Raw genomic sequence first — 23,281 nt, 5'->3', positions numbered from 1 at the left:
TAAATGGTATCGTCTGAAAAGCCGTCGCCCTCTGTTTTCGCAAGCGGCACGGGGAGAGATGGGCGACCGCTTCCCAAATCCTGGATTCCCAGCCTTGTGTCAATGTGGGGGCAAAGAGGCAGCTGCTCCTTGCTTTTCCCAGCGTCAGCCTGCTTCCTGGAAATGGCTCCAAGATCCAGCCCTGCCTCTGCCGGCCAGAAGAACTGGTTGGCCTCAGCCGTGAGGGTGCACGGCACCTGTGCTCCTGGGGCTGGCGAGCCTGGCACACCCGATCCCGGCAGGGTCTCTGCCCTGCCCGGCCTGCTGGGCTCTGGGCTAGCCACTGAGCACTTCATCACCTCTTCCAAAATCAGGGGCAAGGGAAGCAGGCCCTGACTGTCCCACAGGCAGGCAAGAGTACCCCGCACAGGGAGGAGCCCTCTCCTCCCGGCTCCTAGGCGTTCCTTGCTGATTCAGAGTCAACATAATGGGGCTGAGATGGCGCCATTGATCCTGCTGGGCAGGCAGAGCCGCTATATGGTAGGGATTAGTAATGACTTTCTTCCCCATGGCACTGGGTCACAGGATTTAGCCCTTTGTGCAGCCCCACGGTAGAAACAGTCTGCCTCCCTCCCTGCCACCAGAAAAGTGCCCACGGAGCTGCTGCTGGTCCTGGGGATCAGAGAAATGGCAGCAGCTGCACAAAAAAAATTAAAGAGTTGTAGCCATGTGACAAAAGAAAACCAATATTGGAACCAGATAATCACCAGGAGTGGAGGATAGACCTACCCTGCTAAGGCAGCTGGCCATACTATCAGGAGGTCCTTTCTTCAGTCCTCTAGGGCAGGCAGCCCTGTGGAATCAGGGATCTCCTCCAGCCAGGTGCATCTTGGAGGACCTCGAGCAGCCAAGACCTTCACTGTACAGCTCCTGCTCTGTGCCACCACAGGACAGGTTTGCTCCTTGTAGCTGCCTGGGAACAGCCTGGCCACAGGTGACTAAGCTCTAGCAAACCCTTCACCTCCACCAGGATAACAAGGGCAGGGGGAGGAAGATCATCACCTCAGGATGAGCACCCATCCCAGCTGCAGGTGCTGACAGAAGAGGACACCTGAGGTCAAGGGAAGCACCTGAAGCTGATGTTTTGAAGGCATCACTCTCCTTTCCTATTCCCTCCCTTTTACCACAGGCAGTGTCACAGGCAGATCTTCATTTCCTCAGCTGCCAGAAGCAGAGAATGTAATTAGATACCAGTGTGGCCTCAGAACACTGCTCAGAGCAGAGATTTAATCTCAGTCCTTGTGGCTCACAAACACGGTGTTCAAATGGAGGCTACAAAAGGCAGCCAACGTCTCCCATCACCCCTGTGACCTTTAGCAGCCAAGGAGGAGTGAAGGGTTCCAGCCTCTCCAGCATCAGCCTAGAACAAAGGCTGTGGCAACCAGTTCCTGAGGCACGAGGCTGTGGTGCTGCTCACTGCTGGTCCTGATGGCCTGCCCAAAGCTCTGGCTTTGAGGGGTCAGAGCAGGGCTGTGCCTTGCCAGACCATAGGGCAATCTTAGACTTGAAGGGCTCATGAGCTCACCTTTCCCCTAGATTATTCATGGACCTCTGGCATGTGGGTCTTTAAAGCCCACGGGCTGTTGTCTGTTGCTCTACCCTCATTAACGCCAAACAGTTTCAAAACTAAATGAAGTACATTTCAGAGCAGTAATATGATATAAGCAACTCAAACAGGAATTAGTGAATTAGAGCACCCAGTGCTTGAATAGCCTGAGTTACCCAAAGGAAAAGAACTGACCTATTTCCTCCCTTTGCCCAAACTCAGCATCTCCTGCTGTGGTGGCTCACATCAGTAATCACCAGCAGGAGTATGTGTCATCATTAGGAGCCACTGATGAATTTGCCTGAATCTGGGATACCAACCAGGATTACAGAAATGGGATGGGGGGCCGGAGGGAACTCTTTGCTCAGTAAATGGATTGTGCCTGACCCACGAGCTCACCTAGGATCATAAGCTGTATATTCTTATTTACCTTTCCAGGGAACTTGAAAACCTACTTTTGTCTGAGAGGGGAAAAACAGTAGGAGAGCCTGCAAAAGGCAAATAGGCAACAGTTCTTAGCACAGCCTGTGGACTTGCAGAGAGTCATTTGTGGGATGCAGGATCTAGATCACAGCCATGTAAGGCCTGTCTCCCTCTCTTCCCCCATGCTAGTCTGTGGAATGGAGCATGCAAAATTAAAAAGGAAATCTGAGACTCACACTGCAACAAGCTGAACAGTTTACATTCTTGTCTGCCATGATAGCCTCCTCCCAGCTTAGTCTTTATCTGTTTGACCTTGCATAGCCAGCATCAAAAGGCTGATATTTACTGGGGTTCAGATGAGATAGGACTGCAAGGGGAAAGAAATATGCTCACAATATGTTCCTTCAGGACTATGTGGAATGAAAAGCAGAAACACAGAATGGCTGAGGTTGGAAGGCATCACAGGAGAGTGTCCAGTCCACCCTTTTGCTCAAGCAGGGTCAGTTACAGCAGATTGCTGAGAGTTATATCTAGTCTAGTTTTGAATGTCTTCAAGGCTGGAGACTCCACAAACTTCCCTAATCAATCTATCCCAGTGTTTGACCACTTTCACAGTGAAAAAGTTACTTTCATGTCCTCTGTTACAAATTGTGACCATTGCCTCTCATCCTGTCACTTGGTACTACTGGGAAGAAGAATATGATTGCATCTCCTTTGCTCCCTGCTCCCATCAGGTATTGACACACTTTGGTAAGATCCTCCCTTAGCCTTCTTTTCTCACAGCCAAATATTCCTAGGTGTCTTGGCCTCTCCTCCCAGCCTTGTCCTGCCTTCATCAAGGAATATCTTCCTGGGGTGTACTGGATCTCACTACACTGGAACACACATGAAAACCTTTCATGTAAACCTCAGCCCTATGAGAGGGTGCCAGCGACTTCCACCCATCTGATAATCTATCTTGTCCTGGCACTGGCCAGGCACTGCTGAATGGGAGCTTCACTAATGCCACGTGAGACTGAGCAGAAAGCACTTGGTATGATGATAAGAAATTTCAGGACATAGAGACATCAGTAGAATAGGACCATATAGTGTAGTGGGTTTTTTGTTTTCTTTTAATGCATAATTTTTTCCACTTTGGGGTATTTGATGCAATACCCATGTCACCGTTTTTCTCTGTCACATCCTTCCCACATGGCTGCGGAAACATCACTTCAAACCAGTATTCTGGATGCCCTCCTTTCCCCCACACTCCCACTCCAGCTCTCCTTGCCATTAAGCTTTCTTCAGATTTAACACATGCTTATTCTTTCCATTGGCTGCAGAATTTCTGCAGTGCTACTGTAGCTGCTCCTGCAGGTTCTAGACAAAATTTTAAAAGTGAAAAAAAGGAAAAAAAAATCACCAAAAACCTTCACCTGACAACCTGAGATCTCTGGCACGATACATTCAGGCAACTCCTCTTGGCTTTCTCCTGCCACAGAAGCTCTGTTCCAGGGATCTCCACTCCATGGAACAAGACCAGGCTACCCATACATGCTGCTTGGAGAGAGGAGCCACTGCTTTGGTCAATAAGAAATATGACCAAAAGGAGAATTCCAGAGACGAGTCTCACATTCTGGGAAAGGGAAAGGCAAAAGAGAAAAGGGAGCCTCTTTTCATTCTTGTATGCACTAAAGACATCATTGGGATGTATGTTGATCCTGATGGAACAGTTTGTGATGCAGATGTCCCTCACAACCTTTCCTGCAAAAGGAATGGGTGATCTCTCTTGCAGTACAACTCTGCCTACCCTGTGGTAAGATACAGATCTCTCCCTCTCATCACAGGGTTAGGGCATGGCAGGGCAGAGGGAGGATGAGCCTGTTTCAGAAGGAGGGGAAATTCCCTATGTAAAGTGATCTAAACCAAGATGGGGACGTCGGGAAAAACATAATTTCCATGTCAACGTGGTAGAATTTGGCCTCCCACAGCTAGAAGACTGGTGGAAAAGAGTTTGCTCTGCTGTGCAATTTCATCCTTCAAAACCAAATTACAGTAACTGCTGTGGGCATTCCGGAGTCCACAGCTAATGATGATCAAAGGCAGTCACAGCCAGCCACTGCTGGGAGAAAATCAGGTGGGAGGCCGGGCCTCGCAAGCAGCATTTGCAGTTAAGCAACATTAAGCCTTTCTGAAGGGCACTGTCAGCAAACAGGAGCTTAGGGAGCAAGAGTATATCCTCCTGTTAGTCTTTTTTTGGGAGGGGGCGGAGGAGGTATGCGCTGCCAAAGGAGCAGGTCTGACAGAATCAAGGCTGGATACCTCTGTGCAGCAGCGTCATGGGAAAGCCCTTGGAGAGGCAGGAAATCCTGGAAGCACTCCCGCTGGAGAAGGCTTGTAGGCAGTAGGAGATCAAATGGGGACTCCCCCATGCCCGAGGACCAATGGATGTAGATATTAAGAGATGATGCTCCTTTGGCATATTTCCTTGTAGCTGCCATGCCTTCCAGAATATCTGCTTTTTCCTTTAGCCATACCAGGACAAGTGCCATTTAGAAAAAGCTTCCCATAGGCTCTCCATTACCCCTGTCATCCTTGACCCTGCAGAGAACCCTAAGGCTGGGTCCTGCTCTAAAGCTCAAACCCTCCTATACTGACTTCATGTCAACTTTCCTACAGTGTGGATTCCTGAGAGCTGAGCTCATTTCACACAGGCATGTGCATGTATTCCTTCTTCTGGTGACTGATACCTCCAGCATTCCCAATAAATACACAAATAGTTTCCATACACCTCATAACTTAATCCACCATCTCTCATCTCCTTTCCTATAGGATTGTGAGAACACAGGGGTTAAAAAAAAACAAAAAGTGAAAAAGAGGGTATAAAAACCAAGAAACCAAGGGACAGGGACCAGCAGGAAACCAGAGCAGACATGACTCCTAAGGAAGTCTGTGAGTAAGGAGAACCTTGGTCTGGTGCCAGCTTGGCAGGCCATGATTCACCTATCTCCTCCCTACTGATGTTTCATTTTGAACTTGAATATGACATCCTCCACTCCTAGCCTGATGTATTTGAGTTCCTTCCATTCCAGAGGCTAAAGCTTTCCCCAGGCACGCAAGGGAATTCCATTTTAATCTCCTCCTTGCTGCTAGTGAAGCAACCATGCTCCCCCCCCCGCACCAAGTTTTCAGAGCAGAAGCTTTTACTCCTTCTGGTTGAGGAGATTTAAAACAAACAAACAACAACAAAAAAAGTCAGTACACATTTTTTTACCTCTATCCCGTTCCTTTTTGAAGCTAAGATGAAAGGATTAGTGCTTTATTTGCCTTTTAGCCCAGGTGGGCTGCCCTGCTAGCCTCTGCCCCATCTACCATTGTTGGGATTGCAGCTGCTCTTGTGAAAGAAGCCTTGAAATGTGCTGCAACCAGGCACCTGGCAATGCTGAACCCATTTGTTCACAGTGAAGGAACATGCGAGCTTTTAATTGTTTATGGCAAAGGGAGCTTTTTAATGACTTCAATTAACAGAGAGAACTCCAGTTAGTTCTTGCTATACAAAAGTGTCCACAATGTCATTAAAACGAGATTTACAAGTGTCATAACTCTCAGCAGCACAGTCAACAATACAGCCAATCATTACAAGTGAGCACCAAAAGAGAAGGGGGGAATATCATACCACTGAGGAATTGGATGAAAAGGAGTATGGGGGGAGAAGGTGCAGAGGAAAAATGAAAAGTCATTTTTTTCTTTTCAGTCTAGATTGATTTTATTCTACAAAATGCTACTCAGTTAAAATTGTAAAAGCAAAACCATTTTAATATGTTCTTTCTTTTTAGCAGCAAGCTTTCTCTAACAAGCTTTTTGTTTTAGTGCAAATACTGTAGGCCTGTAATTCAGTAAAATAACAAGAACAGAAAAGAGACAACACCAGAGAGAATGCCTCAGGGCTGAAATTCCCCAGGACTGCAAGAACAACATCAAGACCACTACTAACTAGCAAAGAAAGGTCCCACTTCAGCAGTCATCTTTAAGAACCTCTGTGGCAGAAACTATTTCATTGTAGACAGAGAGAAAAAAAAAAAAAAGAAAAAAAAAAAAAAGAAAACCCATGATATAAAACTTTTGAGGAAAAAAAAAAAAGATAATGGTGCCCCAAACCTTCAACAATCCTCATGGTCACCTATTAGTCACTGAGACTTCATTTCACTACTGACACCTGCTTCACAGCAGCAAAATGCTACTGATGCTTTCAATTTGTTCCACATGAGTGGAATCAGAACCAGGCCCTTTCTGTATCTGAGGATCTTAAAGCAGACTTTAGTGACACTAGTAACTTATCTCTCTAATAAAGATGCACTATCCCTTACTGATGTTACTTTGAACTACACAGTATATCAAGATATATACAACAGTTTATCCTCTCACTGAGCAAAAACAATTGGATACCTATTTCCTACACATTTTAATATGGTTTTAACATCAAGTAACCACAAACAAGAAAGTGGAATAACCCTTTAATCATACAGGATAGGAGGGGAACAATTAAGTAAAACAGGATTGCATTTTATTATTATCTTGTATTCTGAGATTTGTCCTGAACTCCACCTACTTACTGTTCACAGAGGAATGATAATGCATCTTTAAAAACGTATCTCTTTTTACATTTTATACAGACAACAACAAAACTCAGATTCTTTTATTTAAGGAATCAAAAAAAATTATTAGCCTAAAAAAAAAGAAGATTGTAGTATTTTTAATGCTTTCTTTATTATATCCAAGTCTTGAACAGAAAAAAAAAAGATGTAAACATGATAAATAAATAAGAAATAAATGTATATTGTTCCCCCCACCTCTTAAAATGTTTGACTTGGCCTTCCTAATGAAAATGAACTTATGTCATGATAATAAGATTTCTTACATTTCAGAAGTCTGTTTTAAAATGAAAAAAAAGCAACAACCAAACACCAGGAATGTGATTTGGGTGGATGTTAAATTAATGGCGGGCAGATCTGCTGGAGCAGGCACAAGACAGCTGCCTGCCAATAAATAATAAGAGACCAGGGAGAAGGGAGGTGTCTTAGGTTTGTTTTCATTTTGTCTTTTTTTTTCTTTTCATTTAGGATAAAGGCCAGGTGGATCCTACATACAGTAAGCAGCAAAATTAAAGGTTCAGATGAACTAAATAGATCATTTAAATAATAATTATAAAAACACAACAGAGAGCTACTGTCCCCAGCATGTTGGTCCCAAATCCCATCACACCACAAGTGGATTGAGACTTACCCAGTCTCCAGACCTACAAGAAAGGAATATATGAAGGCAATATGCCACAACTGGGAAAGGAGAAGGAGGAATGAGGGCAAAACTGGAATGGCAAATATCACCTAGAAGCTGAATGTTTCCTTCAATGCAGCTGCTATTACTCCTCCCAGTTTGGCAATGATTAATTTAGGATTAATTTAGGAGAAGCTTTGTTGGGCCAGACACCAGGGGGCTGACCCAATACCAGCTGAAATTCCCTGGGCCTTTTTCATTTACTTCAACAACTCTGACAGCACTAGTTACAGCAGCTCCCACATCCCCACTACATGCAGAACATGGAGACACTACATTTAGGAATCAGCAGGGAAGGTACTCATGGAAAATAACATTTTGGGCATAGGAAGAACAATCAATTCCCAAAGAGCACACCAGAAAACAATAAAAGAAAGGGGCAGACCAAATGGGAATGAAGTTGTACCTGCCTGCCAGAAACTAAATAAAAGTAAGGCTGATCCACATAACACAAAAGGCTGGAGACCAGCAATCCCAACACAGACATTCTTTGAGAGACTTGAGGGAGAAAACAGGCACCAGGTATCTGGGGCAGTAGAAAATAATCCTCTTTTTTGAGGAGTTTCACATGGCTCCCATCAATATCACAGGTCAGGAAAGGGAAACATCTTGTTCTGTCTCTCAGCAGGTCAATGACCAGGCAGGAGGGCAGTGGACAAGGACCAGCTGAAGCTCCTTTTGGCAATGATTCAGTGACCAGAAGCAAAGGTAGGTTTTTGTTGTTCCACCAGTTAGATCTGAAAAGACACCTGACTTCCTGAAACCCCTACAAGGGGTGGATGTTCCTGATCTCACAGGAGACATCAATCTTGGTCAGCTAGCCACAAAAGTAGCTGCATCATTTTAAAACTCAGCCACCGCCTTGTCAGTGTTTTTCTCCTCAAAAATGTGTGAAAATGTCATGCAGAGATGTTTTATTAACAGTTTTAGATTCTCAGTCCAGAGTGGCCCAAACAAGCTGCATTTTCACCTAAAGTGGTATAATCTATGTAAAACCCTAGGAAAAGTGGATCCTTTGTACTAACTATGGGAAATTAAATATCTACTTCATTAGGAAGGAAGTTTTGATGTACATGTAAGGACAATACAACTCCATTACTAATTTTACTTACTGTGTGAGCTCCATTTGAAACCTCTAGCACCAATATCAAAATGGAAGTGTTTAAGCAATACAGAAAAAGCCTGAATCCAATCAGCTTTATGAAGCAAAAGGATCCCTCATATTTCTGTCAGGTTTGGTAAGTACTTGGGTTAAAAATAATAGTTATAATAAAAAAGCCAAAGTTCACCTTTAGAGCCAGAATAGTGTCCCATTGAAAGGATTCAAGGAATGGGCAGTGGCCAGAGTTTGAGGGAAACTAGCCCTGCTGAATAAAGTTCCAGTTCTGCAACACTGAAACCTATTAATTCCCAGTGGAGTTGGTGGGGACTGCAGCAGTTTTGCATCCCATTTGCCTAGCCCTATAATTGTATGTTGCATTTCCCCAGGTCCAGCCTGAACAAGAAATGCCCCAGTTTCAGTTGATTAAAAAAAAAAAGCATAATATATATATGTAGGTGTGTGTGTGTGTGTGTGTGTGTGTGTATAAAAGAAAAAGACAATCTCACACCAAAATAAATTGCTGCCACCACAGCTTCAACAGGCAGGACCAAAGAGCTATCTCCTAAGTGGTTTAGCTGACAAGCTGGGCAATCCTAGTGTGCACAGGGTCATGGTTTGCCAGTGCTTTGACATCAACAGGAACTGAGCTTGGCTCCAAGTGGAAATAGATTACACACATTACTGTTTTCAGTAGTGAACATGAGCACTGGAGACCTTGTGCCCTCTGTGAACACTTAGTAGTAGCAGTCAAGCCCACAGGCTAGAGAAGGACCCAAGACTAGGGAAAGAGCCCTTTAGTTTGATTCTTTGTCTTCAGGCCAATCAACCACAACAAAACAAGATCAACTGTAATGCAAAGAAAAAACAGAGGCCAAAGACCAAGGTGCAAATAATGCTAATCGATTTTCCTCAGCTGTCAATTTGTCATTTGCCAGAGCTTGTCAGAAGTTCTGTTTTAGTTCAAATAGATCAACACTTTATCCATGCCACTCCTGCCTGGTCAGGAGCTGGGGCCTTGTGGCCTGTGCTGGTGGATATGTGCTGCTTTGTTTCCCAACAATGAAAAAAATCAGCAAGGGTACAGCCAGCTAATTTCACTGCTGCTGCCAGTCTCCATCCTAGATTTATGGGCATGTGGTGCCACCTCTTTTTTTGTACCATGTTCTGCAAATATGGCCAAGGGGAGGGGAAGCTTTACTAACAGGAAGAGATCAGCGTCTGAGTCAGGAGCCCTGATGGGAAGGAAGATGTAATACTCCCTAGACAGCAGGCAGCCCAGGAAAAGTAAACAACAAGCAGCAGACTTGATATCCAGCTAACTAGGGTAAAACCTTGCCAGTGACTGGTAAGTGCCAGGCCAGCAGCTTTTCTGGTGCTACTTCGGCCCTGAGATGCTAACTTGGTTTTATGAGGAGCCCAAGGTGATAAATATATCCACATTTTTAAAAATAAAGGCTTCCACGTGAGACTTCTGCTGTCTCTATGCCTCATGCTAGAGACTACAAACTATGCCCTTGCTGCTGAGCTCTTGGGCTCCTCTTGGTCCCCTTATCTGCTGGTCCTCCCAGCTATCATCCTCCTGTCTGGACAACCCTACGTGCTTCCCACAGCTATTCCCAAGGGAAAAAAATCCTAATTAGACTTTAGAGTTCAGAACAACTGAGTGAAATGTAATGGGATCGACAACATTGGAAATTATATGCAAAGAGAGAGAGCGAGCACGCGAGAGAGAAGTTGTAAGATCAACTAACCAGAGTGATTTAAGCACAAAGCACAACCCATCAAGTCAATCCACCAAGGAAAGGGACGACTAGCAACTGTCTGCAGCTCGCCTTCAGTCCTGGCCAGGAGCGCTCCCCAAGTCCACTACGGTCACAAAGAGGTTTCCACAGGCAGTCCCTACAGAGCAGACATCACCCTCTCCAAACAACCCTGGCATGTCAGTCCCACCCTTGCCGTTTCCTGCCTCCAGGGAGCTGGCGTTGGTCCTCACTCTCCTTCCTGGAGCTGTAGCACTTCCCCATCCTTGTTCTTGCTGCCCTTGTGCTTGAACGATCCCGTGCCTGTCTCTAATCCCACGGAGGGAGCTCCCCCCATGGTGCTGTGGGGGATGTAACACACTGGCAAAATGGGGGGCCGCAGGGGGATTACAACGCCAGCAAGGTGGGAGAGTTCAAGGAATCTGAGGACTGGTCCCCACTGCTGCTGCTCCTCCGGTGAGCTTTGGAGCAGGACTCAGAAGGGGAGAGAGGAGACTCCTGATCCAACACGTTAGGGTAGGTGAACACCAAGTTGGAAGAGCCAGGAGTGATGGCTGGTGTTGAGGTCACCACAATGGGAGTGTTGAGTGCCTCCTCCCCATAAAAACCTCTAGCAATGCTGATGGGCTTAATGACAGACCTCTGGGCTTTGTCAAGGACCAAAGAGGAAGATGGGATCTCTTCCTCCACAGGCTCCTGCTTCACCACCACTGCTCCACTTGCTCCAGTCCGAATGCTCTGGAGGCTGCTAGATGGTGGGCTCCGACGTTCCTCGGGGCTGATTTTGCACACAGGGCTGTGAGCCACCAGCATAAACTCCAGCTTCTCCTTCTCCTTCTGGAGCTCAGCGATCTCCTTTTGCAGCACTGACTTCTCCTCCTCCAGTTCTTCAGTTTCCTGCAGACAAAAGGGGAATAAATAAATAAAATAGCAAAGGATCTGGAACTACTCACCTGGAACAGGGCCACCAAGTCCAGATCCCATCTGGCACAGGCAGATACACCCCAGACTCTTCATGAGCCAAGCAGACACCAGGTCATTGCCAGTCAAACATCTTGTGTTTCATGTTTCTATTTGTAGGCTATTCCCAAACATCACTAATCTAAGGGTTATAAATAATCTCATGAATTTGCCTTAATTCTCTGATGGCTAGTTTTTGCCACTCTGCCTTGGTCTGTGATTTCAGTCTTCTCCCTTGCTCTCTGCCTGACGGACACTTTAGCAGAGGACCCAGATCTCCTCTTATTGTATTTTCATGTTAGGCTAGTAATATTCTTTTCACTTTGACAGAGGTAGTGTATAGCAGTCACTAAATGGTTTCCATTTTATTTCTGTAGTGCATATTCCAGATTAAGTCTGACACTGGTCTAACTCTTATCCAAAGGACTAACACTGGATCACCCCTTGATGCATCCTACAATGATTATGTTTACTTTTCCCATGGTCACGTCACACAGATGGATCACAGTCAGTCTGGGAGCATTTAGTGCCTTACCATGTGAGGAGCTCGTAACTTCACAAAATTCACACTCCACCCTTCAGGATATGACTTCCCACTTTGCACACTCCTCTCACTTCTATCACTTTGGACATTTCTATAGGATGTCCTGCCTCGCCTACACTGAGAACATCTCCTAATTCGAGGCAGCAGCATGTTTCACAGGTGTGCTTTCACTGCTGCTGTGCTTGCTAACAAGATCATTGGATAAAACCAGGCTGGCTCTTGACCAGGAGCACTAGAGCTTCAGCTTATTTCACACAACCCAATCTTGTCTTCTCTTCAACCAGTGCCTTACCTACCCTTGGTTCTTATTCTCAGCTCTACCTTCTCCAGCTTTACTAATTATTACTCATACAGCATCGGGCACACATCTCTGTGGTGCTTCCTTTTTGAAGGAAGTCAGTTACTGCCCCACCTCCAAAGGAGGAGTAAGCCTAAAGGGTGTAGCTCTGATAGGTACACATAACACCTGTCTTGTTTTCTATGGCTTTCAGATGATCCTACCTCTTCAGTGTTTTTGTCCTTAAAGCCTGCCTTTGAGGCACACAGCGTCTTTATTTCCACTTATGAAAGGTGACCAGAGTCAGGGAGATTTGTGCCAGTTGAGAGGCGAGAAGGGAAGAGAGCTCCTAGGACATTTTGGGCACTCATCAAGGAGAATGTTAGGGCCCTAAGCTCCAGGCCCAAGTCCCCCTCATCAGCTCCTGCCGATGTAAGAGCAGTACCCTTGGGCAGCCTTGGATGAGGAAGGCAGGCTCTGAAGCATCGTGGAGGAAGAACAATGCCCTTGGAGCCGGTTGGAAGGGTGGCCCACAAGGAAGGAGAAATGTATGCAGGGCACGTACCGCCTGGAGTTTCTCTGTTAGCTCCCGACGCCTGTTACGACACTTAGCAGCTGCCAGCTTGTTCCTCTCTCTCCGGATCCTTCGCTTCTCTTCTTCCTCAGGCGACAGCTGTGGGCAAGTGCCAAGAAAATCCAATCAGATCTGAGCAAGGCATTCTTTAAGTTTGTGAGGATTTAACCACAATGCAAAGGAAAAAAGCCTGATCCAGCAGGATGCTGAGCACTCCCCCTCGTCACTGCTGCCAGCAGAAGATGAAAGCACACAGTATCTCTGCCTGCACCAGGTCTTAGTAGAAGGGAGAGGAGAAGGAACAGGGCACAAGGAGAAGATTGTGTAAGAGGACAGTGAATCTGCACCAAGGCCAAACAGATAAAAGATGCTCTGATTGTTTCACAACTTGGGTGGTATGTTAAGCAAAACCAGAGCACAATGTTGTAAGTGCCTCTTTCTTGAAAGAAAATATCTGCTGCTTCCCACACAAAAATACTTGTTCTCTTGAAGGTCGGAATGGTGTACAGGGGGAAGCAGGGAAATCAGCAGAGCTCCCATGAAGTCCGTGAAGCAACAATGATTTATACCACCCAAAAATCTGACCTCAGATTTTTGAGCGCTCAGCGAGATAACACACTGCTTCTTGCATCAGCAGGCAAGGCCCCAGTGATATCAAGGGCTTCCTGAGGCCAGCTGACATCCTCACTGATGTAAATCAGGACCAATTCCATAGAAACCCATCCAGCTACACTCTTGCGAAACCAGAGGAAGTGAGCAAGGAGCTTGCAAGACCTGGTCAAAGCTATGCCTAGCTTTGGGGGTTTGAGACAAGGTTTTACAAACCCCAGCAGCAGCAGACAGGCTTGTGCCGTGGCCAAAGCCAAGGAGCCAGTAGAGCAGGGTGGAGATGCCAGCACCGTGGCTCGCAGGAGCCGTGCAGCCAGCGCAGCGAGGGGATCCAGCGGGAGCCGTGCCGGCAGAGCGGCACGGGGGATCCAGGGCACGTGCCCAGCCCTTACTCCACCCTCGTGCCCCACGCTTCAGCCTCACCCAGCCCGTGTGTGCTGCGGGGACTCTGCCCTGGTGACTGCAAACGAAAGCAAAACCCTGACACCTGGCAAAGCACGTCAGATCTCAGAGTGCCAGCACAGAATGGTAAGGAACACGTCTTCAGGGAAGCTTCAGTTTTAATATCTTCACGGACTGTCGATGTCACAAATGAGACATTCACAGTTTTACTATCTTTTCTTTTTAGTGTTAGTTTTACTCCAACCTCAGCTTAGTTTGTTTTGGCTTGCTCTATCTCCCTAATTTTGATGTTTGCAGTTTCAGTAAGTTTACTTCAGCCTCTGGGCATTCAACTCGCTCATTTCTGCTTTTTTCAGGATCTGATCTGTGCCTGTGATTTCACCTGCATGTAACATGAGCCCCTGGATACTCACTGAGCAACACAAGCAATTCTAGAACTACAGGACACAGAATTTAGGCCCAAAAGCTTTTTCCATCAGCAGCTCACAATGTCCAAGCTAGGGTGGGGGTGTACCTCCATTCTGCTGGGCAGAACATTTCCCCCAGTAAGGAGCCCTGCAGGCATTGCTCTGCCCACTCACTCCCCACCCCACACAAGTGCAGGGTAAAAATGTATTTGCACACAAGTATCTACAGTATGGCAAAGCACTGAGCCTGTACACAGAACCTATGCTGACTTAGGGCCCTTGTGTAGAGTCTTCAAGAGCCTTTTCATGCTTTGGAAGCACAGATCTCATTGGAATATGTTTGGAGTAAAATTTCTGCTACAAAGACCTTCAGTAATTTAAAAATTATCTGTTTCAAAGACTGCTTTGCAAAAATTGCACAGGCAGGGCAGAAGCCCCTAATCTGGATGTTCTTAACATTTTACCAGGTCTAAAAAGGAATATTCCATCAGTGGTTGCTGGATTTGTTTGAAAGTGGTTGGATTTGGCACTCTTTGTGCCCCTGCTGTATGCGTTATTCGTAGCTTGTCCAAGCCCAATACGTGCATTCACTGTCAGGAACGTTCATCAAAACAGGCTCTTTTCATAAAGTGTTACACAAGGTTTTCCAAAAAGGCACTCCGATGTGGTGTTCAAAGCCCTGGAAACCTGAGCCAAAGGGCCACAGTAAAGAGCCCGGGTACTGCCTTAGCACGTGTCTAATCAAAAGGACTTGGCTTTGAATGACCCACAATGAACGGCTTGCAAACAAGCCACAGGCCAGGAATTGCTTGGCAGGCATCCTTCAGCAAATAACTCTGAACAACAAATAAAGCAGAGAATATGGTGATCTCTTCACGGCCAATTTGTGAACACAGAGGCAGCATTTGTCAAACAAATTAGTTGTTGCTAATTATTCCTCCAGCTCTGTGAGACTTTCTTTGCCTTTGGACACCAGCCCTGCATGCAGGGAACAGGGAAGTAGCTCCAGCTGGTGGAAAAGGCTGGCACGTACCCGAACCACCACAGCTACTCCATCCTTCCTCCCAAAAATGGGTCCTCACTGCAGCCATGCCAGCTCCCCACACAGAGGTACTGCTAAACTCTGTCTTCAACCTCTTGGGTCTAAACCAGACAGCAACTCCACATAAAATAATCGGACTGTGAATCAAAACAGATGACGCAGAAGTAAAAGTAGGGCTGGCGAGTCTTATTAGAAACAGACCTCACGCAACAGCGTGCACTCGTGTCTGGAGGGTGAGCAGTGTGTCTCACTCTGCAGTGACCCACACAAATGCTGCTTAGGAACAACTTGGGGAGATCAAGTTTAGTCAGATCTAATTTTTTTTTTTTTTAAGAGAAATCAGCCTAGCACTGTGAATAGCTGTTCACCAGACAGCCCTGGAAAAGGCTGATTCTTACTAAGAGGGGAACAACAGTGCTGATGTCCAGAAGATAAGATGCCTGCACCTAGTCCACCAGATCCAGGGTCCCAGCTTGATAATCCCATTAGGAGGTTGAGCACAGGGCAAACCTCTGGGTTGGGAGTAGAAAAATCTCTTAGGGGATCCCCACCAAACTGCTGCAAAAAGATCAAGGAATCATAGGTTTGTAATGGGAAGGTGGATTTAGACCCCAGTCCTCAAGAAGGTTCTTCATATTAGAATTGAGGTGCTTTAGAGAAGCTGTTCCTCCCTGCATGCTGCTGGCTGGTACTATAAGGGTATCACAAATGGAGACTGGCGCAGTGCTAGCAGCTACAGAGCTGACAGAAAACACTAGCTGATGTAATCTGGTGTCAGATTCGTAAAGGGCATACATGAAAGCCACTCTGCTTTCTTGGAGGTTTCCTTCTGCCTGGAGTGGCAGAGATACTCAAACTGAAACCCAGGGCTTAACTTCAGAGTTTCACCTGCTTTTGAAACCAAGCCGCAATGCGGGCTGGTGGTGCAAAGTGTTGGATGAAGACTGGGTAAATCTCACCATATGATGAGGAGGCAGCAATAAAAGTCATCCTCCAGCTTACACACCCTACACCACCCTAAGAAGCCCCAGCACGTGAACAGCACCAGGGATGGACCTCAGTGTTCCCCTGTGGTGCTGGGAGGGCATGGGAGGGGAAAATCTCTGTATGGAGGTTTTCAAGGCACTCCCAGCTGCTGTCCCCACTGCGTTACCTGCTCATCTCTCCGTCTCCGTCCCACCGTGGTGCCGATGGTTTTGATGACGCCGGGCCGCTGGAGCGCTGTGTGCCCGGCCACTGAGGACAGCGGGGGCAGCGGGTGGCTGTAGGGGTGCGAGCGGGAGTAAGGGCTTGACATGGAGGTGATGACGGTGGGCTGGACCATCCACTGCAGGTCTTGGCTGGTTGTGATGGCGTTGATCGTAGGGATAAAAGCACTGCCTGATCCTGGCATATCTACTCGAAATTTCTAGGAGGAAGCACAGAGGAGAAGAGGGACAGAGAGCAAAGAAACCGTCAGTGAGAGCAGAACGTAAGTGGTTACTCTAAAACCAGCTAGGCCCTCAGGAGCCCTCAGTGAGGATCAAAGCAGCACCTGAAGCAAGAACACCAGTAGCTGGTGCCTCTGCAGCATCCCAAGCTGCCCCTGCCTGCCACAGCCCCCGAGGAAGGCACTGGGCTCAGGCACTTCCCCTCCAGAGCAGCCCTGCCCTCTCCCAACCCCTTTCCTCTTCCCCCACACAGCTCCCCAACATACCCTAACCCAGCTTCCCCTCCCAGGCACCATCCCCACTGCTGCCACCTCCTGCCAGTGCCCACCACTCCTTTCCGGCATGGAGCAAAAGGGGAATTAAGGAGTTTCTAGAGAAACACTTCTCTTCAAGCCCAAAGAAAAGGAAGAGAGCCTTCAGTTCTGAAATACCATTACCAAGCAGAGCAAAGCCTCCTTTCACCAAAGGATTGCCCTGAAATTTGGGCTTGGTCCACGTAGGGCTTGGTATGGCAAGAACAGCAGCCTGCTTCTCCTTCAGTAGCTCTGTGCTCACTGAGAAACCCAGCCCTGAGATGGTTACGTGCGAGGATATGTATTTTAATAGCAGCCTATAAAGTAGGTCTTAGGATTCAGATCGGACAAGTTCCCTGCAGCTCTCTGCACTGTCTAGACAAAACAAGGCAGCAGTAAAACCAAGGCAGCAGGTAATGATCGCCTCCAAAATACATGTACACCTTCTTTCAGACAGAGGTAAATCCATCTGGATAATACGCTGGCACTAAATTGCAAGGAAAACAATCGCTTGTCCCCGGAGGGGGAAGCAGGAGAGAAAGAATGTTTTTGTCTATGCTGAGCTCCTTCAGGAGGCTTTCAATGGTTAGGCTGGAATTAACTCACAGACAGGCTTTGCTCCAGCAATCACTGAGCAAGGGACAGGGCTTGTAGGACCCACAGCTATCACCACCACTGGTTTGTAAGCCCTGAAATGACTGCATGAAAAATGCACATTCTTGGGTCAACAACCTAGCTTCCCAGAGAAGCGAGAGCCCTTGCATCAGCCTGACCTCAGCTCAGGTAAGCGTCCCAGATAAGGGACACCAACACAGATTTCCTTTTCAGGGTGTGCCTAGTCAAGCACCTTAAGAGCTTTGTTAAAGCAAGGCTACTGCAAATAGTATTTCACATGCTGATAGCTACAGCACTTCAGGCCAGCATTACCGAGCTGCCAACACCTGAAGACCAGGAGAGCCAGTCTGAATACTGACAGCTGCTGACTTACACCTCTGAACAGCTCAAAATCTAGCAAGAAAGGATGAGAGAAGGAAGGAGTGAGTCAAGTTAAGCAGGCGGGGAAATTACACAGAGAGGATGACACTGATACTAAGACCTTGGCAAAACCCACAACAGCACCTCAGAGATTCACTTGGAGCTTGAGTCCAACACAGCCTCAGCTCATCCCACATTCCAGAGTCCATGTCGCCTCCCCCAATTAGTTAAAGAGGCTCCAAGACACAAACTGTCAACACTATAGAATCAGAATTTATGGGTGCAAATCCCCTCCTTTGCTCTGCATGGTGTAGGCTGTGACCACACGGCACAGAAGAGGATGCATTGGTGCCTCCATAAGCAGAACACAAGAGGACCTTAACCTCACAGAAGGGAGGAAGTGCGAGACCAGTTGAACCACAAGCTCAACTCAAGGGATGTGAGCCCTACTTCCAGATCCGCAAGTGGCTTCTACCACCACCATTACCTATCTGTGCCACCCTCCCTTTCATATCCAAAAAGCAGAGAAGAAATGTCCTGTCTTCCTTGCAGGGACACTACAAAGCTATGACTACAAAACATCCAGAGAGCTTCTGGTGCTTTGCAATAGAGATACCACTGGCATTCCAAAGCTAACCTTTGCCTCCAAACACTCAATGTGCTAAAAATTCCCAACAGAGGTTGTGAGTCAGATCCACCATCAAATCAACCATGTACAAGCATCTGACACAAAAATCAGGCTCCAAATATTGACTAAGCAAGTACTCCATTTCCAACCACGCCTGTATTCAACCTAGGGCCCTTCTGTAACACTAGGAGAGGTTTTTGAACAGCAAAGGGGAGCTGCTCAGTTCAGCCACATCCCTCTGCAGCTTCACAATGCTTGCTTGCAGACCTGGGGGAAAGAGACTAGTTCCTCCCTGTGCCATGCCCCATCTCTGTCACCAGCTTCCCTTCTAATAATTCAAAATATCTTAGAAATAAAAAAATAAAAAAAATCCCCCAAACCTGTACTCTGTACTTTCCAAAAGCAGTATTTTTCCTGGATAACTAATTAAGGGACACACTGCTGTGGCAGGTGGAGTCTTCAGACACAGTGTGCTCAGTCTAACACCAGGTTTAACAAGCATTGCTTCCCTGACTGATCAGGCTTTCCACACATACCTCACTTTCCCTGCTAGGACACTGCACCGGATCAGCTCTGCTGTGCCAAAATGCTGCTGAGCCCCACATTCTGCCCAGCAGCCATCAGCTCCGACCTTGGGATGCTGCTGGTTGCAGTGGCATGCCCTGAATTCCCTGTCACCTCCCCAGCACAGCCCCTTTGAGCACCAGCCTCCTCACACAGAAGTGCCAGAACTTCCCCCAAACAGCAGCCCCATCTTTGCTCTCCTCGCCCCTCCTCCTCTCAGAGAGCTTCAATGCCCCTGCCAGCCTGACAGCACTGCCTGCCTTCACCCACCTCCCCACTTCTTCTCTTTCCAGACCCTCTCCTGCCTCCTCCTCTCACAGGACATGCACAGCTGTCCTCTCCTGACCCACGAGAAGCTCCTGGAAGCAGGTCTCTGCCAGCTCTCAGCTCTTCTTCTCTACAAGGAATTCAGTACGCTACAGAAAGATGAGGCGATAGGGAGATTGCAGGGCTACACACGCAGCACGCGCTCAGCCGCCAACCCACCGCTCTCCTCCTGACCCCAGCAAACACACATGAAGGTATCATTAAAAAACCCCAACAACTAAACAGCAAACAGAAAGAGTCCTGTTATTAAGTGTGCCAAGAACTGAGGTCAGTCTCTGCTCTGCCTTAAAAATATGGGGTTGGATGAGAGCCTTCCTTCTCAGATCCACAGTCGGGGGAGGCTCCAGCGAGTCCTGCCACAAGCAGGGACAGCCTATGTTAGCAGCTCACAACTTAGCAGCACAGACAGCATGGGGACATTTCAAGCTTTGGCTTTGTGTTTCCTTGCTCCACCTTAAAGTTTCCGTAGAGCACCCCGATGTGTTCTTTGGTCCACTGAGAAGCACTAGAAACCCGTCAAGAAGTTGGTATAATGGCTGGGGGAAAAGAAGAATCAAACCCAACAACAAAGCGACTGAGAAAAATTCTAGAGCATCTTCAACATTACTCAGTTGTCAAATAGGGTGTATGTGATAGATCTTACAATAAATACAAGACCCTTGATGGGTCTCCTATGTTGAGCAGCTTATCAAAGGAAAACTGGACACAATGCTATAATATCTCAGGGGAAACTTGACCACTCTGAAAGAGTACACAAACTCTACCCATTAAAGTCTATGTTTACCACATGGCAAGTCAGTGATTAGGAAAATAGCATGACACGCAACTTAAAAGAAAAATGTTCCAGTGCTGTGCTCTATGGGAAAAAATAATTAAAAACCATCAAAGTTTTGGCTCAGAGACATAGTTTCCATTTAAACATGTGACTGATGCATCTTTTCTTGCTTTTGGGAGAAAAAAAAAGAGAACACAATAAAGAAAAAATTTCAGCAATGCATATTTTCTGTAGTGATAAAACTGCAGATCTCCATAGACCAGAATCAGCAGAACAGCCCAACTGCTAGGGTAAAGGCAACGCTTACATTTGATCCTAATCTACAACATCTGTAAGGATCAAGGGAAAGACGGAGCACAAGGCCTTAAGAAATCTCCCGGATTCTTAAAGAAAACATTTATGTTCTCGCTAAGCCAACGTCCTGCTCAAAGTCCTGTTTCAGATAGTAACCCTAGAAACTGGGCTCTGGTCCCCGTATCAGCACGCACGCCAGCTGCCCGGGGAAGACGTGGAGCCCCAGAAAAAGGGGAAAACCCAGTTATTGCTCAGCCTGTGACAGCTCAAATGTGAAGCGGTTGATGGAGTTTCTCGACCTCCCGCAGCAAGTGCTTGAATCCAGAGCAGCTGTTAAATCACGGCAGGAAAGGGAGAGTGAGAATTTTGCAGTTTGCCGGGCGTTTCCAGCTTCTCAGTCCCCTTTCCCGCTCCCCCAGCCTGTCCTAGCGTTTACTGTAAACCAGGGAATAAGCTTTAGCTGAGCTAGAATCCCTGGAAACCCAGGTCCGCAGCCCGCAGAGGGCACCAGCGAGATGCGTTTGGAGCAGGCGGGGAGCGGCAGCGAGTCATTTCTGGTAAAACTTCTTTAATGTGAGGAATGTCACGGGCTGGTACGGCTGGCAGAGTTTAAGACTGGACTTTTTTCCTTCTTTTTTTTTTTCTCTTTTAATTATCCTATGACTCCCTGATGTGAAGGCTACACTGCGCTCACAATGCCAGTTCGCTCATACAAGCCACAGAAGAAATAATATTATGAGAAAAAGAAAAAAAGGGGGGGGGGGGGGGGGTGAGAAGCCCAAATCTGAAAAGGCAAAAAAAGAGTGAGGCTGGGCCAGCTGATGTAAACAAGTTATGAAATAACCCAGGTTTGTATAACTGGCCCGATTGTGTAATGCCTTCCCCAGAAGTGGTAGATTTAGTCGATCTAGGCATATAAGTAATTTCGAGGTATTTTCTTAGGAAAATGAAAGGGAAAAAAACCCAAACCACAAGACTGGGCTTTCAGGTCCGTGAATTCACGCCGCTTCCACAGGAAATATTCCCCATTCTCGAAGCGCCGCCCGGTAGTGGGGCTTGAGCGGGGAGCGGGGCCGGGGAGCGCGGGGAACGCTCCGGCGAGCCCCGGGAAACTCCCGCTCGGAAAAAGCCAGGGCCGGCCGGAGAGCGGCCGGCGGAGCCAAGGGGCGGGCGGGCAGAGGGCTGAGCACGGCGGCCGCGGGGTGCCAGCGTGGGCCCCGTGGCAAAGAGTGTCAGCGCCTCGGAGACAAACTTTAACGGGGGAGAAGCGGGCAGAGACAACCGCAGGCGCTGGAAAGACCCAGAGCTCACTTCCAGCTATCCTGCCGTGTTGCACGGCGGCTGCAACAGCTCCGTGAATAACTCGGGCGGCACCTCCCAAAGTCCCAGCGAAGCCGCCCAAAGTGCTGCGGGCGAGCCCCGGGCACCACCCGAGGCAGCCGCGATGAACGTGGACAGCGAGAAGCTCCCAATGAGAACAAAAGCAGGAAGGAGGAAGAGTTCGGTGCGCCCCTGTATTCGCGTTACCGACCTCGCAGAGAAGTCGCCCGCGGTAGCCCTTTGATTGCCGAGCGGGTCCCGGCCCGGCGCTGCGGCGGGTGCCCGGGCTACAGGCGGGGGCTCGGCTACGACACCCGGCGACCCCGCTGCACCCGGGGCCGCGCCAGCGGAGCCTGCCCGCCGGGCGCTCGTCACCGCACGTCCCCGCTCGGCCAGGCCGTGGCTCCCACAACACCGACAGGCGGGGAACTCCGCTCAGCGTCCCTCCGGACGCGTCGCGGCACCGCTCCGGGGCGGGAGGGAAAGCGGCGGCGCCCCGCGGAGGGCGGCGGCACGGAGCGGCGGCTGCGGGCAGCCCCGCGCCCCTGCGGCCGCCGCCTCTCCGCCGGGCGCCCGTGCCTGCACCGCGGAGGAAGCGCCGGCCGCTCCCCGGGCGTGGCGGTGAACTCCCGTCCCGGGAGCGCTCGGAGCAGCCCTCGGAGGGACCGGGGGAGAGGGGCAGTGCCCGGCCCTACCTGCTGTGCTGCGCCGCTCGAGTAGGTCTCGGGGTGTCCCGGGGAGCCGCTGCTGCCTCTGGAGGAGGTGTCGAAGTTCCCGGGGTAGTCCTGGTACATGGTCCGAGGTCGGGCCGGGGGAGCCGCGTCCCCGCCTTCCCACACCGACACCGCCGCTCCCTCGCCGTCTCCCCGCCCCCTTCTCCCTCCCGACCTCGTCGGCGGTTGCCTTTCGCCTCCCAACGCTCGCCGCGGAGAGGGAAAAAAAAAATAATAAAAACGGCTTTGGAGACGAGGAAGAAAGTGGGGGGAAAAGGTAAAAAATTTAAAAAAATTAAAAAAAAATAAAAAGGAAAAAATTTAAAATAAAGAGAAAATAAAAATAATAACAATGATGATAAAAGTGGCTCAGTTGGCAGCGAGCGCCTGCGGGACGGGACGGGACGGCAGGACTCGGCGGCGCGGCGGGAGCAGAGCCGTGCGCGCAAGCGGGCGCTCGCCGATGTCCTCTCTCCGCAATGCCCGGCGAAACTCGCCTCGCCGGCGGAGCGGCTCCGGGCCCGGGGGCTGCAGGCGGAGCGGTTCTCCTCCGCCCCAACAACCTCCTCCTCCTCCTCCACCACCACCACCACACACCGGCCGCCCCTTTTCCCGGCGCGGGGTGACTCAGCCGGGTCTTGCGCCCCGCGGCTCGGCGGCGCTGCGAGCGGGAGCTCCGCGCGCCCGCGGTGACTCAGAGCAATGGCATCGCCCCGGCCGCGCTCGCTTATTATCCGCCCGCCGCCGCCGCCGCACCATGTGCACTCGCACACGTCAAACCCGCGGCGCACCTCGGCAGCGCGGAGCCTCCCACCTGCCGCCGCGGCGGGGGAGGCGGGCCGGCCGCGGGGGGACGGCGCCCGCCCCGGCCGCGCCCGCCGCGCCGCCCGCCCCGCCGCGCCCGCCCCTGCCGGGCCCGCGGTCCGGGCGGCGGGGCAGGGCGGGCGCGGCGGCGGGGGCAGCG

At 49.0% G+C, this 23,281-nt stretch overlaps 1 protein-coding gene across 1 annotated transcript; it reads right to left on the bottom strand.

The window, feature by feature from the left end:
- Positions 1 to 5,472: 5,472 nt before the first annotated feature.
- FOSL2 (FOS like 2, AP-1 transcription factor subunit) lies at positions 5,473 to 22,967 on the bottom strand. The gene is made up of 4 exons (XM_021552311.3): positions 22,300 to 22,967; positions 16,152 to 16,406; positions 12,530 to 12,637; positions 5,473 to 11,080 (listed from the first exon to the last, which is right to left on the bottom strand). The coding sequence occupies exons 1-4, from the start codon at positions 22,396 to 22,398 to the stop codon at positions 10,571 to 10,573; spliced, it is 972 nt and encodes a 323-aa protein (XP_021407986.2). The 5' UTR covers positions 22,399 to 22,967; the 3' UTR covers positions 5,473 to 10,570.
- Between the last annotated feature and the right edge of the window lie 314 nt (positions 22,968 to 23,281).

Source organism: Lonchura striata, chromosome 3, assembly GCF_046129695.1.
Source record: "Lonchura striata isolate bLonStr1 chromosome 3, bLonStr1.mat, whole genome shotgun sequence".
Classification (NCBI taxonomy): Eukaryota; Metazoa; Chordata; class Aves; order Passeriformes; family Estrildidae; genus Lonchura; species Lonchura striata.
This window is presented reverse-complemented; position numbering and strand designations above follow the sequence as displayed.

What these genes read in the sequence shown, in the direction of transcription:
- FOSL2 (XM_021552311.3), bottom strand. Translation starts at nt 22,398, where the DNA reads ATGTACCAGGACTACCCCGGGAACTTCGACACCTCCTCCAGAGGCAGC. An exon ending in CGAGCGGCGCAGCACAGCAG is followed by an intron (nt 16,407 to 22,299) that starts GTAGGGCCGGGC and finishes GCTTCCTCCTAG; the next exon opens with AAATTTCGAGTAGATATGCC. An exon ending in TAACAGAGAAACTCCAGGCG is followed by an intron (nt 11,081 to 12,529) that starts GTACGTGCCCTG and finishes TTTTGTCTGCAG; the next exon opens with GAAACTGAAGAACTGGAGGA.